General features: G+C 46.2%; 1 protein-coding gene across 4 annotated transcripts in view; it reads left to right on the top strand.

Moving 5' to 3' along the window:
- Positions 1-13,512, top strand: part of NSD2 (nuclear receptor binding SET domain protein 2) — a 1,742,450-nt gene that overhangs the window by 690,837 nt on the left and 1,038,101 nt on the right. For all 4 annotated transcript variants that reach the window (XM_069632133.1, XM_069632132.1, XM_069632134.1 and 1 more), the window contains exon 13: positions 10,669-10,869. In XM_069632133.1, coding sequence (XP_069488234.1) covers positions 10,669-10,869 — 201 coding nt within the window. The remainder of the gene's footprint in view (positions 1-10,668; positions 10,870-13,512) is intronic.

The raw sequence follows: 13,512 nt of genomic DNA, 5'->3' as shown, positions 1-13,512 counted from the left end.
AGTCGTCTTCTGTTGAGCCTGATACTATCAACCAGCTCACCTTACACAGGCAGAGGATCCTCTTCTTGGTCGAAATCGCTGCACACCGCTGTAGTGGTCTGGATAGCCACCTGAAGAGCCGCTCCTGTTTTAAAGGAGCACACTTTTTATTCACTGTTGCTTTTGCTGCTGCTGGCTTCATCCCTGGGTAGTGCAGATTGCTCCAGACATCTTCCTCCTTGTCCCCATGACTGAAGCTACAGGAACCGTGAGTCTGCAGGAACTACCAGGAACAACTGCCATAGCACCAGCTCTTCTTCACTTCGTATAAGGTACTGTGTCCAACTTCGAGGAATTGTGGTGAACCCTTTTCTCCTCACTAAAGGTTTGTCCTTATCTTCCTTCCCTCTTATAACTTTTGCCTCCCTTTTGACAATACCGAAGTATTCCTGGCAATCTCGAATCGTGAACTGTGCTAACCTTGTGATCCTCCACAACAGGACCCCTGTCCCATTGACACTGGCGCAGGCCTATTGACTTTGATCTTCGTGTTAGAAAAGTGTCTCGTGATTCTATCTGCCTTGACAAAAGTATTGCCTATGATTTTTTTACCCTAACCCTCGTGTGTTAATTCATGTGCGAAGTGTGTTTGATTACGGTAACATTTCTTCTTGCGGGTACACGTCTCTTTCGTAAGACCGAACTGTCATTACTGTCAAAGTGACCGCGTAACAACCCCCGGTAACGTCTTTATTGCACAACACCGGTCTGTCAAAACCAAAGGTACGTACCTTGAATTGTTCTGCACAAGGGTAATTGGTTGTGTTTAGTGTACTTGAAGTGTGTTTTTAATTTAATAGAAGTGAAATGTTTTGTGAACAGATGGTTTAAAAATAAATGTACGCTTACCTTTTATCCAAAAACCTTGAGTCAGTGTTTGCTTGAGTCACAGTAATTTCAGTCCTTTGTGTAATCTCTACTACTGCTCATTTACTCTTGAGATACGTCTGGCTGCTCCGCTACTGCCACCACTTTAACAGTGTCGTACAGGCGTGTACCAAAAGTGAACTTGTATTACCTCTTGTAGTCTTGTGTGTAGTGGTCCCTAAGGGCACTGCACAGGATTCTGCCTAACAGTACTTGAAGAATAGTCCCACGCAGTTTCCAGTGATATAAAATAACCTTTATTAATGGTCATGAAGTACAGACCTCTAGCTCAACATTACACCTTGCTGGCTAGTGCAAACAGTAATATAAGCAACTTTAAGAGTAAACATTCTCTGGCCACGGGCAGGCTGACACCCTGCTCAGAACTATATTACACTGTGCCATTCCACATAGAACTCTACTACATCATACACAATGAACACCCTGCTCTCTATGAATAGCAAGCATGGGCATAACTATTTCCATACAGTGAGACAACTTCATAACATATCTCTCTCTTATTACCCACACAATCTTCTCACCACAGTGATTCTATTTTTATTTCAAACTTGTCCTCCACTCACCCTCACAGCACCCCTCAACATTGCTACCACATGTACAAGATCCAAATACAATGGATCTCACTTCTTCTTTATCACCGCCTTCCGGATCCTCACAGATCGTATTAGTCCTTTCCTCCATATCTTCACCACCCCCCCTAATAATAATGGTGTCATTATTGTCAAATATTAGTGTCTAATTTTGTGGACGCGTCGGTGGCGACTGAAGAGTGGTGTCGGTTGTCGGAGTCAGGGTAGCACATCCTCCCAGGGCCACACCCCCACGCGCCTCTAAATTTAAAGGGGAAGAAGGTTTTTCTGTTGGAAAAAGGTTCTGTTTCCCGTCACTAGGAAGGGACGCCCATGCAGTATGGAGGAAACGGGACTAGTCACTGCGCTGAGTAAGTAGTCATTTTGACTAAGTGTGCTCCAAGCTCTTTCTACTCAACTACAACCCTTCACTCTCTCCTAGAGTAAGCCTGGCTGCTCAGCCATTGCTACCAACATACTTGTGGTGTTCATTTCTATACTGAGAGTTGGAAATCTGTGCGCCCTCCAAGTGTGATTCTTCTACGGTCCTACCACAGGTGGACTAGTAAAACTCCCTAACATAGAACATGATGGGAACATTTAACCCCTCTCCCCCCACCCCCAAGGAGTGTATTAGTCTTTTCAAAAGCCAACCCTGAGCATAAAGGCTTCCAAATCCGGATAAGTATTTGGACAATAGCAGCCCGGCTGACTGCAATCGGTTGACCTAACCAACCCCCCCTCCCTTCAAAAAGATGATATGAAAATAAGCGGTGCCAGAAAGCCTTAATGAGTCTGAAGGAAACCCGTTTGCATGCGGTACCTCTTTTCATTGCAACTGTTTACAGGAAGTATTTTATAGTACAAACTAATGCCTCAGCACTTTGGATTGGCAGTCTTTTCTTAGCTGTATGTGATAGCTGGGGTAACACCCTTTCCATTCCAACAGTTGGTGGCTCAAAGATAGAGCTGAGGTGGGCCACGGTGAGAAAAAGTAGTGGTTTGTGTTGTATCTTAAGTGTGGGCTCGCGCGTGTCTGGAATGTTTGGTGAGAGGTGCGCGTGGGTGTTGCATGGAAGAGTTCTGACAGAGAACGGTTGGTAGACACTGGAGTGACATTTGGGAGCTTGAGGCCGCCCAATGGGGTATCCAGTGTTTCCTCACATCTGTATGTCAGAGACATTAAACACCTATGTGCTCTTACTGTGGTATCGTCATTACTTACCGAAGAAGCTACATTGGCGACGAGGATGGGATATCGCTGAGGAGGGGGAGGCCCAGCTGATAAGAACACTGCCCGCTGATGTATTTACCCCACCCTGCAGAGTTGTAGTCGAGCCCCGTCCGCACTGTGGGTTCTGGCAAGGTCCTGTTGTCAGCGGACAGGAGTGGTGTCTTGGGCTCCAGGGTGCGTTGTCCGGCAGGCTGCAGTGGGGACATGGAGCGTGCCCCTGGAACCAGTACCAGGAGTTTGGGTACCAACGGTTGTCTGCAGCGGGGGACGAGGAGGTTACTCTGTTCAGTGCCGTGACGAGTAATCCATTCTTCGGGGTTTTGGCACGTGTTCATATTGGTACAATTACAGCCAGGTAGCCATCTGATTGTGCCCCGTGGTCCGGTGCCTGTCTTGGTGTTCGAGCGAAGAAAGAGGAGTTGTGTAACCTGTTAAGGCGTGTTAAGCGACGTTTCCCCTGCATCTGTGGCTGCATATTTGCCAACGTTTTGCATTTTTTTTTTTTTGGACCGGGTCATGGCCGCTGCAGAACAGAATGACACTGGCTGTTCTGGTGAGAGCCTCAATGCAGCCACTAAGGAGTTTCAACAGTCTTCAGACCCGATCGGTGGCCCCCCGAGTGTTTCCTGTGACTTGCCAAGGCGCATGCGCCCAGTTGGAGTGCACTCACTGGATGCTGTGGAACGCAGCATGGCTTCTCGCATTGGCGTTGGATGTGTGAGCGATGCCTATGGCGCCAGGCATGAGGATCGTGTTGTTCCTCAAGGCATTGCGCATGCGGGTTCCGAGGAAGTGGTCCTGCAGTCGGCGAGGGTGTCATCGCCGTCATCCGTTGGCGTTCACGAGGGTGCTAGTGTTAGTATGGCTGTGACGGCAGTCTGTAGCATGAAGAGGAGATCCAATGATGAGTATCCTATGGTGGCTCTCGCGAAGAGGGAGTGTACTCATCTGTGCGCTGTATGTGGACTGGAGGGGTGTTTCCACAGGCTGTTTTGCACAGCATGTGAGGGCCTTCTACGAGCGCTCAAGGAATTTGATCGCGAGATGTTCGATTTTTATATGAGGATCAATGATCTCACCTAATCTGAGATTTAACAGCCGTTGTCGTTGGTCAGGCCAGTATGCGTGTGCATGTTTTGTCTGTGGCATTTTCTGTGTTTAGGTGTCAGGCCTTAGTTGTGTGTATGGCGGAGTGTATGTTCATGTTGTGGCTAATTTTTATCAAACGTTATTATGCCTTCATTGTTATGTTATTTCACGTGCTTTTTTTCAGGTGTTGAGGGATCCCTGTTTATACTTCATGGTTAATTTGTTTTTCCTCCCCCTTCTTGTGGGCATGGCCGGACTTGTGGGTGGTGTTTCTGGACTGTGTACTATGTTTCAAAGGGGTGGGAGGAGGTGGTATTTTGGTGGTACTGGGGTATTGTGCCATGTGCTGTTGTAGGTATTTTAGGCTGTTTTTTCCTATTGTGTCGTACTAAGATTATGCGTTTTGGTCGTTAGTTTGCACACTGTCTGTGCGTGGACGCTGGTGCTGTTTGAGTGTATCACGTTAGTGGGTGCCTGCCTTAATAGTTTTAGCCGCGGGTGTTATTCGGATGCCGGGTGGGTTCCGAAGAGGTGCAGGTTGTTGTTGGGTGCCTATAGCGGTCTGTTGGCCACTGTATATTACAGTGCGGGTCGCAAACTGCGTTGTTGGTAGTTGTGGGATCCGTCTGAGGTGCTTGTTGTGGGTCATAGGTGGCCGGTTGGGTCTATTGGCCCGTTAGTTAGCTCTCTGGTGTGGCAGGGTGGGAGGCCCTTGGGGGCAGCCCGGGGTGTGAGGTGTTTGAAGTGCACTGAAGATCTGGTTCATCTAGTTAGCTGTTAGGGGTGACGGTTGTGGCAGACCTGTGTTCCGAGGGGCGGGTGGAGGTGCTGTGTTGTTATTTCTCTCCTCGTGGGTTTTCGGTCTTGTCATTATAGCGGTGGAGTAGGGTATGGTAAGATGTTGTAGAGAGCGCATCTGGGTTTGTTATACATGGTTGACTGGTCGTGCTGGCAAGGGTCTGTGATGGGGTAGTTGTGTTGGTGTTAATGTTCCGGTTTGCGTTCCTTGGTGTTTTCATGGTGGGTGTCTCATGGTCGAGTTTTGTTTTTTTTCCCCGTTTACTTTTATTATAGTTTCTTTATTTGGGTTGCCATGTTTTGGTCCGTGGGTTTCGATTGGCTTTGAAGTTATCGTATTGTGGGTGATCAGGATTGGTAGTGGTGTTCTAGGGACACGTTGTCTGTGTAGGCGTCTGTCTGTGGGTCAGGGGTGCCTCCTGTAGGGTTCTGCTTCTGGTGACTGTCGTGTTGTGTTTGTGTGGTCGCCGCACATATCTGCATTGCATCCGGGTCGTTTATTGTTCTTTTGGATGCTGTCGGAGGGAGAAGTGTTGCATATTAAGTGTGGGCTTGTGCGTGTCTGGAACGTTTGGTGAGAGGTGCGCATGGGTGTTGCGTGGAAGAGTTCTGACAGAGGACGGCTGGTAGACTCTGGAGTGACAGTTGGGACCTTGTGGCTGCCCCGGGTGGGGCATCCAGTGTTTCCTCACTTATCTGTATGTCATGAGACATTAAACACCCTTGAGATCTTACTGTGGTATCGTCATTACTTACCGAAGAAACCACATTTTGCCATTATGGATTTTCCAAAGAGATTTAGTGTTCTCGATATTCAAAATGTAGACTCGTCTTGCCCTTAAAGTGTCTAATGTGGATGGAGAGAACCCATTGTTCAGTTGATCCAAAGGATTTCGGGGCTTTGACTGCACCATTGACTTGACTTTAGGCCAGGGACCGTGCATTGAAATGTTGATAGCCTGTTCAGAACTGTAACAGATTGAAGCAAGATATCCATTCAGGGTTAGATTCGCTACCCTATTCGCTACCCTATCCTCATGGTGATTGTTGGGAAAGGTCTTCATTTGTATCGCATTTTAGCCCCCCCCCACCCGAACATTTTGGTGCTGTTCTGAACCCGCCCTGACTTTTTGAAGGTCAGCGAAGCCTTTTTACTTTACTTAAACTTGCTTAGCCAATTTGTTGTAGGGTACTTAACATTCCCTATGGATATGAGTGCAGGGGGATTTTCCAAATTCCCGGTGTTTTTTACACATTACCTTAGAGTGAGGTGCAGGTGAGGTACTTTGTAGCCCTTTACTTTTGTTTTTGTAACGTTATGGTTACTGGTATGATGTGGGTCTCGGGCAGGCTGATGGCAGCAGATATTTTTCTAACATACATTTTTATATTCTTGCTTACACTTGTGCATTTTAAAACATACTGCGTTTTGTGTACCATATACTCTGAAATAGCTGTGCTACAATATTTTGCCCTGTCCTTTGGCCATCTTCTCAGGGCAACATTTGCTGTATATGGTTAAGCTTTCCTTGGCATAGGCTTGGCGTTCCCGGGAAAAGCCATGGTGTGTTTTTTGCCGGATGCGGGGGGCGGGAAATGTCTGGTCCTAGTCCACATACTGGCAAAAGGTTGTCTGTTGCTGGGCAGATGAGGCCGAATTCTGTCCATAAAGGGACAGCCCCATGCTGTTTGAATGATGCAGATCATTATTATTGGTGACTGGGGGGCGACTCCGGCTTTAAAGGGATGGTCTAGTAAAAATGTTTATTTAAAAAATAGATAGGCCACATATAAAAACAAATACTAGCATTCTCCGTTTTAAAACTTCCTATGTAAAATGTTGAGCTATTCAAGCTCAAAATTCGAAAAAGCAAGCACAGGGGCGCAGCCATTTTGTGAAATGGAGGCCCTCCTCTGCTGGCTTTTGCTTTTGAGGCACTAATGAAGGAAAAGCCAGCCAGCTGTAGTAAACAAAGGCTACCGCTGGGTGGCTTTCCCTTCATTAGTGCTGTAGGCGAAGGACGGGGACCGGAGACCAGAGCAGGAAAGCTGCAGCTAAATCTCGGTAAGTGCTATTTATTTTTTTTACAAAAAATAAGCACTAGCTGCGGTTTTTTTTCTAAGTTTTCCGGGCTGGAGGAGCCCGGAAAACTTAGAAATAAAACCGCAGCTTTAAAAATGTTGTATTTATGTTTGCGGTCGCTTTTGAAGCGACCGCAAACATAAATACAACGTTATTGTGTTGGAAAACGCTGCGGTTTTTCTTTCCAAGTTTCTCAGGCTCCTCCGGCTCAGAGGAGCCTGAGAAACTTGGAAAGAAAAAACGCAGCGTTTTCCAACGCAACCGCGTTGTCTGCCTGAATCTGCTTTCCCATTTGGGGCTCTCGGGCTCCCCACGGGGAGCCCGAGAGCCCCAAATGGAAAAGCAGATTCAGGCAGAAACAACGCGGCATTGCGGAAAACAACCGCGTTGTTTCTACCTGAATCTGCTTTCCCATTTGGGGCTCTCGGGCTCCCCGTGGGGAGCCCGAGAGCCCCAAATGGGAAAGCAGATTTAGGCAGACAACGCAGCATTTAGCATTTCCCATTTGGGTCTCTCGGGCTCCCCACGGGGAGCCCGAGAGCCCCAAATGGGAAATCAGCTGCAGGTAGAAACACTACGCGGCATGTAAACACAACCGCGTGTGTTTCTGCCTGCTGTGGCTATCACTTTGGGTCTCCGGTGCTCCCCTTGGAGCACCGGAGACCCAAAGTGATAGCCACAGCAGGCAGAAACACACGCGGTTGTGTTGGAAAACTTAGGATACATTTTTAGGATAAATTTAGGATAAAAGGAAGACTCAGATCGTCATTGGAATCAATACTGCTCAAAGAGAAGCAACCCGCTAAAGACTGGGAACTCATCATTACAGCCAACTAGCATTGTCGCCTTCACTCGTACCATCAAAGCCCTGCTCATTTGATTATCTCCTGAAGGCATTCATGGGTGCTTAGACCCCTGGACCGGTAGAAACAACCAACCTCGAACCTGACCAAGTACCCTGCCCTTGGAAGTGTCACGGAACCATCTTGTCGGCCAACTAGCTGCCTCCTGAGCTATCTTGCAGTATTGATCGCCATCCCAAGTTTGGACTTGGGTCTACGCAGACCCTCGTCTTGTGGGACAAGAGGCCTCCCTCATAGTGGCAGCTCTCCAATATGAAGAGGGGTCTTGCAGGACTTGCTTCTTTGTTTCCGCAACAAGGGTCGACTTTCAGAGTTTGATCACAGTGGGCCAGGGTTGTCCAGCTGTCCAGTACCATCTAACCAGAGCACGGAACCACTGACTAGCCGGACCTAAATCCCACTCGTAGAAGTGACCTCTGCACCAGCAACTCCCAGAGCTCCCACCCCTTCTAGAAGAACCAAGACATTCATGTCCGCAAATTCAGGTGCCTCTGAAGTGGTCTCTGAGTGAATCGGAGTACAGGGGGGGAGTTAACATACCGGTTTATACCCATGTTACCATAACAAGTGCTTGACCGTGATAGGTGGACTTTTCATCAAGCATTTCGCTGTGACTTCTCCAAAGTTGGTGGGATTCGGAGAGGACCTTCTAAGAACTTCTTTTGTTCTTTGATTTTAAGACACTTGCATATTGTGGTGGCTTTCCCACACTTGTTCAGCCTACTTTAGACTCCTATCCTCCTGTATCATGCAGGCTCCTTTCGAGGGACATCCTGCTTCGTGGCACTGCTTCTGTTCCTATTAAACTGAGCTTGGTGTTGATGTCTGTCCTCTTCTGTATTTGTATTTTATTTATTTGTAAAGCGCATCAGTCCCAAGGGTATCCGGGCGCATTATTTAGTTGCAGTTTACAGTTTAGTTACAGGCATGGTGAGAACAAAGCATTAGAGTAGTTTATACATATTTACAAATTATACAGCATGTAATTAGAGGCATGGTAAAAAAATAAGGCATTTGAGTGAAATATACATAAATAGGTTGTTTAAACAAGAAGTGTATACTGGGAAAGAGAGTGGGTAATGGCAGTGAGTCAGAGATATGGATTTAGAGATGCGGATGTAGAGACCAGGGTGTTTGGTTTTTCTGACTACCACTGGTGTAGGATCAAGGGACCAACTGTTGGTGCTAATGCACAATGTTCTTCAAAGTTAGTAGAAACCTTCACAGGTAAATGTGACAGAGCAGTATGGCTTCATACTTTGGAGCAGAAGGAGCGGATGGAAGGTACAGATCACACACCAAACAAAAGATTGCCTAGGGTGAAAGGGGCTCCACAACAATATTTGCATTTTAAGGGTGCAGCAGAAAAAACAGGTTGAATACCACTGAATTACTCTTAAGTATAGTGTGGGAGGAACATAAGTTTTAAATATCAGGCACATCATTCAAATTCGATTCAAAGCGCAAACATGTTCAACTTAAGTCACTGAGCAAGTACTCCGCAAGAGTTCACCGGTAAGTAACCCTTTCTATTCTGGGTTGCAATTGACCCTTGGCATGTGTCGCACCAGATTGCTCGACTGCTGCTTCATCATAGCGAAACCCTATCCTGACGCCTGAACCTACCTCCTCTCCATCTGCAATTGCTGGGTCTTGCCACTTTCCATTTGCGTAGCCTTTCCCAAGCCCTTGTATCTGCATCCAGTTGCTATTACAAAATTGGGCTCCTTGGAGCTGCATGGAAATATGCTTTTGATTCTCCTACCCCTTGCAACATTTGTCGATTGGGCTTCTCTCTTTTGTGCAGCCATCCCTTCTATCACCTTTTGTGATGAAACCTGGGTTGGGGTATCGCCTTTGTAGTCCCACCGAATCTTCACCAGTGTGGCTGACTTCAATTCAGAGAGCTGCAACTGCCACTTACCAGATGTGACACTGCAGCCCAGATCAGCAATATAATCTTTCTTGTTCAAATCTATGGGTAGAAGTACCTAACGCTCCAAAACTGCCTTTAAGTAATAGAAAGGGTTACTTACCGGTGAACTCTTGCGGAGTACTTGTTCAGTGACTTAAGTTGAACATGTTTGCGCTTTGAATCGAATTTGAATTATGTGCCCGATATTTAAAACTTATGTTCCTCCCACACTATACTTAGAGTAATTCAGTGGTATTCAACCTGTTTTTGCTGCTGCACCCTTAAAATGCAAATATTGTTGTGGAGCCCCATTCACCCTAGGCAATCTTTTGTTTGGTGTGTGATCTGGACCTTCCACCCGCTCCTTCTGCTCCGAAGAGTGAAGCCATACTGCTCAGTCGCATTTACCTGTGAGGGTTTCTACTAACTTTGTGGAACATTGTGCACTAGCACCAACAGTTGGTCCCTTGATCCTACACCAGTGGTAGTCAGAAAAAAAAACACCCTGGTTCAGAATTCACTTTGGGGGGGTGGGCTGTGGGGAGGAGTGGGCGTCGATAAATGAGTACAGGCAATTTAAGGGGCTCATGGGCTCATGCTGAAACACAGCTTGATGTATTTAACCTAACATTAACATCTGTATATTACATTGTTGTATCCCATCTCGCATCCTTTATCGCCTTCTGCAACAATCTGAGCATTCAGATTGGTACAGCTGGATCATTGAGGGTTCCTTAATGTACGTCACCTGTATACGTGTGTGAAGCCTTTCTAACTACTTCTCTGATTTTCTTGAATTTCATGCAATGGGAATGTGAACTCCTATCCTCCTAGTCCTGCGGTGGGCCGGTAAATATTGTGATTGTTTTGTTACTGTAATAGCCTCCTTTTTAATTCAACTTCTGTTCTTTGAATTCATGTTCAGGTCTTCGAAGTATTAACCAGTGTATGAGGGTATTGGAGTGCAGCTTATAACTAAACAATATACTAGCATGTTTTTCGTTAGCTGACAAATCAGTGGCAGCAGTAGGGGAAACCTGGAATTAATTGATTGTCCAGTGTGCATTTATATAGGTATACCAGCACTCATGTTGCCATCTTCTATTTTATGGTGCACCTCTGTTTCATAAACAAATGGGTTATGGTGAAAATTCAACCATGCAATTTAATAATCTTGCCTATTTTCCTAGGTGTTCATACATGCTTTGCATGTAAGGAGAAACAAACAGACGTAAAACGCTGTACTGCTTCCCAGTGTGGAAAGTTTTACCATGAAGCTTGCATTCGAAAGTATGCGCTAGCAGTGTTTGAGAGCAAGGTGTTTCGCTGTCCTCTTCACACCTGTGTGAACTGTTACATTTCAAACCCTTCTAATCCCCGTGCAGCGAAAGGTATGTATCCATCTTCATTCGCATACATTGTGTTCATCAAATGTTCGCAACATCGTTTTCCTTTTTTATCTACTTACTTACATTATCAGCTAATATTTAATGGTTAGTTGAAATGTAGTATGGAATTCCACGTGATGTGCAAGGCCTGCCTCAATTGTCCAGAGCCCAACATGCCACATAACTGACAGGAGATGGAATTGAGTGTGAGAGGCAGCAGCTAGCTCTTGATGTTCATGGGCTAAAGGAATCCTGCTCAGAACATGCACACTTAAAGGGTCAGTCTCAATCTCGCAAGAAACAGCAGAAGGTACAGGAGGGAAAGGGACTCTTGAGAGCCCCATTAGCTGTAGGGCCCTGTTATCTGCCATTTTACTCCATTAGCTAACCTACACCTCTTACCATCGCCAGGGCTATAATTGGTTCCATATTGGACTACTGTAATGCCCGTCTTGTGGGAACATCAGGGAGAAATCTGGCTAAACTACTACTAGCGCAAAGCAACACCCTTGGGGCCGCTACAGGGTTATCGCATAGGGAACATACCTCAGGGCTCAGGAGGCACGTCCACTGGCTACCAGTCAAGGAAAGGATCATGTTCAAAACCCTTGCTCTGACACAAAAGTGTCTCCACGACCTTGCCCCACCTTACCTGGTCCAAAGAATCTCCAAGCCCCTTGCTACCAGGTCAGACAGAACGCCTTACTGCAACATAATTGTTCCTAAAAGCTGTAAAACACGTGCTGGTGGCAGTAGCTTCCCTAGCCTGGCTGCTACTCCCTGGAACACCCTCCCTCCTCACATCAGGCTCATTGAATCTCATGCGGGCTTTCGCAAAGCCATCAAAACTAGGCTCTTTAACTCTGTATGCATCTACTCTGTACCCACTTATGCAGCTGCAGCGTTGTACCCTGTACTGCATCCACCTCTGTAACTGAAACCATGTACCTGCAATAAGTCTGTCTCTGTGGGAGGAATTCGTGGAACCCAGAATCAAGCCTTCTTACGCTCCTCTTACAGCACCTCGATGCCCGTGGGCTGCAGTGTACTCTACAAATCCAAATAAATACTGTTTTCACCTATTTATGTACCTTTAATGGAAAGAAGTGAAGCCTGGGCATTCTGCTTATCCCACCATCTCTGGGGCAGTATTTATTTTCTATCTGCAGAATGTTAGCTACTCATTCAGCAATATTTAAGGGTGAAGGAATGCCAAATGGCATACATTATTGATGTTAGGATAGTGGATAGTGAGCTTCTTCTTCTCCCCCCCCCCCCCCCCCAAGCATTTTTTATATTTCCAAAAATGCAGTCACATTGGAGCAACAAAACCTGGCGCAAATATTCACAACCAGGTTATTAAAGTGAGTGCCATGTTTTGGAATGTTATTATTTAGCACTTACTTTGCTTGTGTTTTATTATTCTGCGGTAGAAGAGAATACATGGAGGTGATTCTGCCATGGCTATCTTTCTTAGTACACTGGAGAGATCGAAATTAAGATAGGCTAAGTAGGAGCCAAAAGCATCTTTGGGTTTCCAGCATTAACCGTTGACCAGGAGCTACCTTGTTCCGCCAATCTATCTTCCATATAAGATGCGAGCGTATTGTCCATTATTTGACCTCTTATGCTTTAAAATGTTGTATAGATGTGTCCTAATGTTTATTCATAGACTGCGCCAAATAAACTGAGTTAAATTCACTTGGGTGTATTTGTTTGGCATCAGTTTGCATAACGAGCCAAGAAGAGTTTCTGGTAGCTGTTAAACTCACCAGGCTCTTCTAAGATTCAAGCAGGAGCTAAATAGCTGCCAGGTCACCTCAATTCCGAACCATGCACCATCCAACTGAAGCACGTTTACTTGGGCAATATTAACATTTATATGTAAAATGTTGTAAATCTGGTTTTGACATCCCATATGGGAGTTTCGCTTGAGACTCTCCATTATGGTCAATTAGGCTGCTCACCTTTAGTGATTTTTCTGGTGGCCATCACTTCCGTTACAACGTTGAGTGAGCTCCATGTGTTCTGTTAAATCTCCCTATATGGTTTTCTTCAAAGAGAAGTGAGACTCTTTTCTTCCAGAAGTAGTCTCAAATTGTCATCCCTCTCAAAAGATCCATCTTCATGCGTTTTCTCCTATGCCTCATCCTTCTAAGGCAGAGGAGTGATTCCATCGGCTGGATCTGGTGCAGGCCCTAAGCTACTATGTCTCGGACGAGAGAGGCTACGAAAAATGACAGCTTTTTATTGGTTACACTGTGACCCGTGCTGGCGGGGTTGTGACCAAACGGACCCTGTCAAGGTGGATCTGTCATGCGGAAGCACGATTTATCAATCAATATTCAGTTACCACTAACCTGGATCAAGTGCAGAAGTCGACTGAGGATTCCCCCCGAAACCTCTACTCCTTTGACTAATTTTAATAAGTGCTCGAGGAGCAGAGACCTCGGGGAAAACCTCTGGGGTAGAAAACCCTGATAGCTGGAGTCTTGTACGTTGCCTTCTGGTAGTCAGGACGAGAGCAGACAGGGACTGAAGGTGAGTCGGAGTACCGTTGGCTCTCAGCTGTGGTCTTCTCTGGCAAAGGCTGGAGAGGAAGTAAGAAGTTGTTATCGGAGTGAAGAGTCGGAGGTAAGGTGAAAT

The sequence above is a fragment of the Ambystoma mexicanum genome, chromosome 6q, assembly GCF_040938575.1.
Source record: "Ambystoma mexicanum isolate Mex_15411 chromosome 6q, UKY_AmexF1_1, whole genome shotgun sequence".
NCBI classification, from domain to species: domain Eukaryota; kingdom Metazoa; phylum Chordata; class Amphibia; order Caudata; family Ambystomatidae; genus Ambystoma; species Ambystoma mexicanum.
Note: the sequence above shows the minus strand (reverse complement) of the source record. Positions and strands in the feature narration are given on the sequence as shown.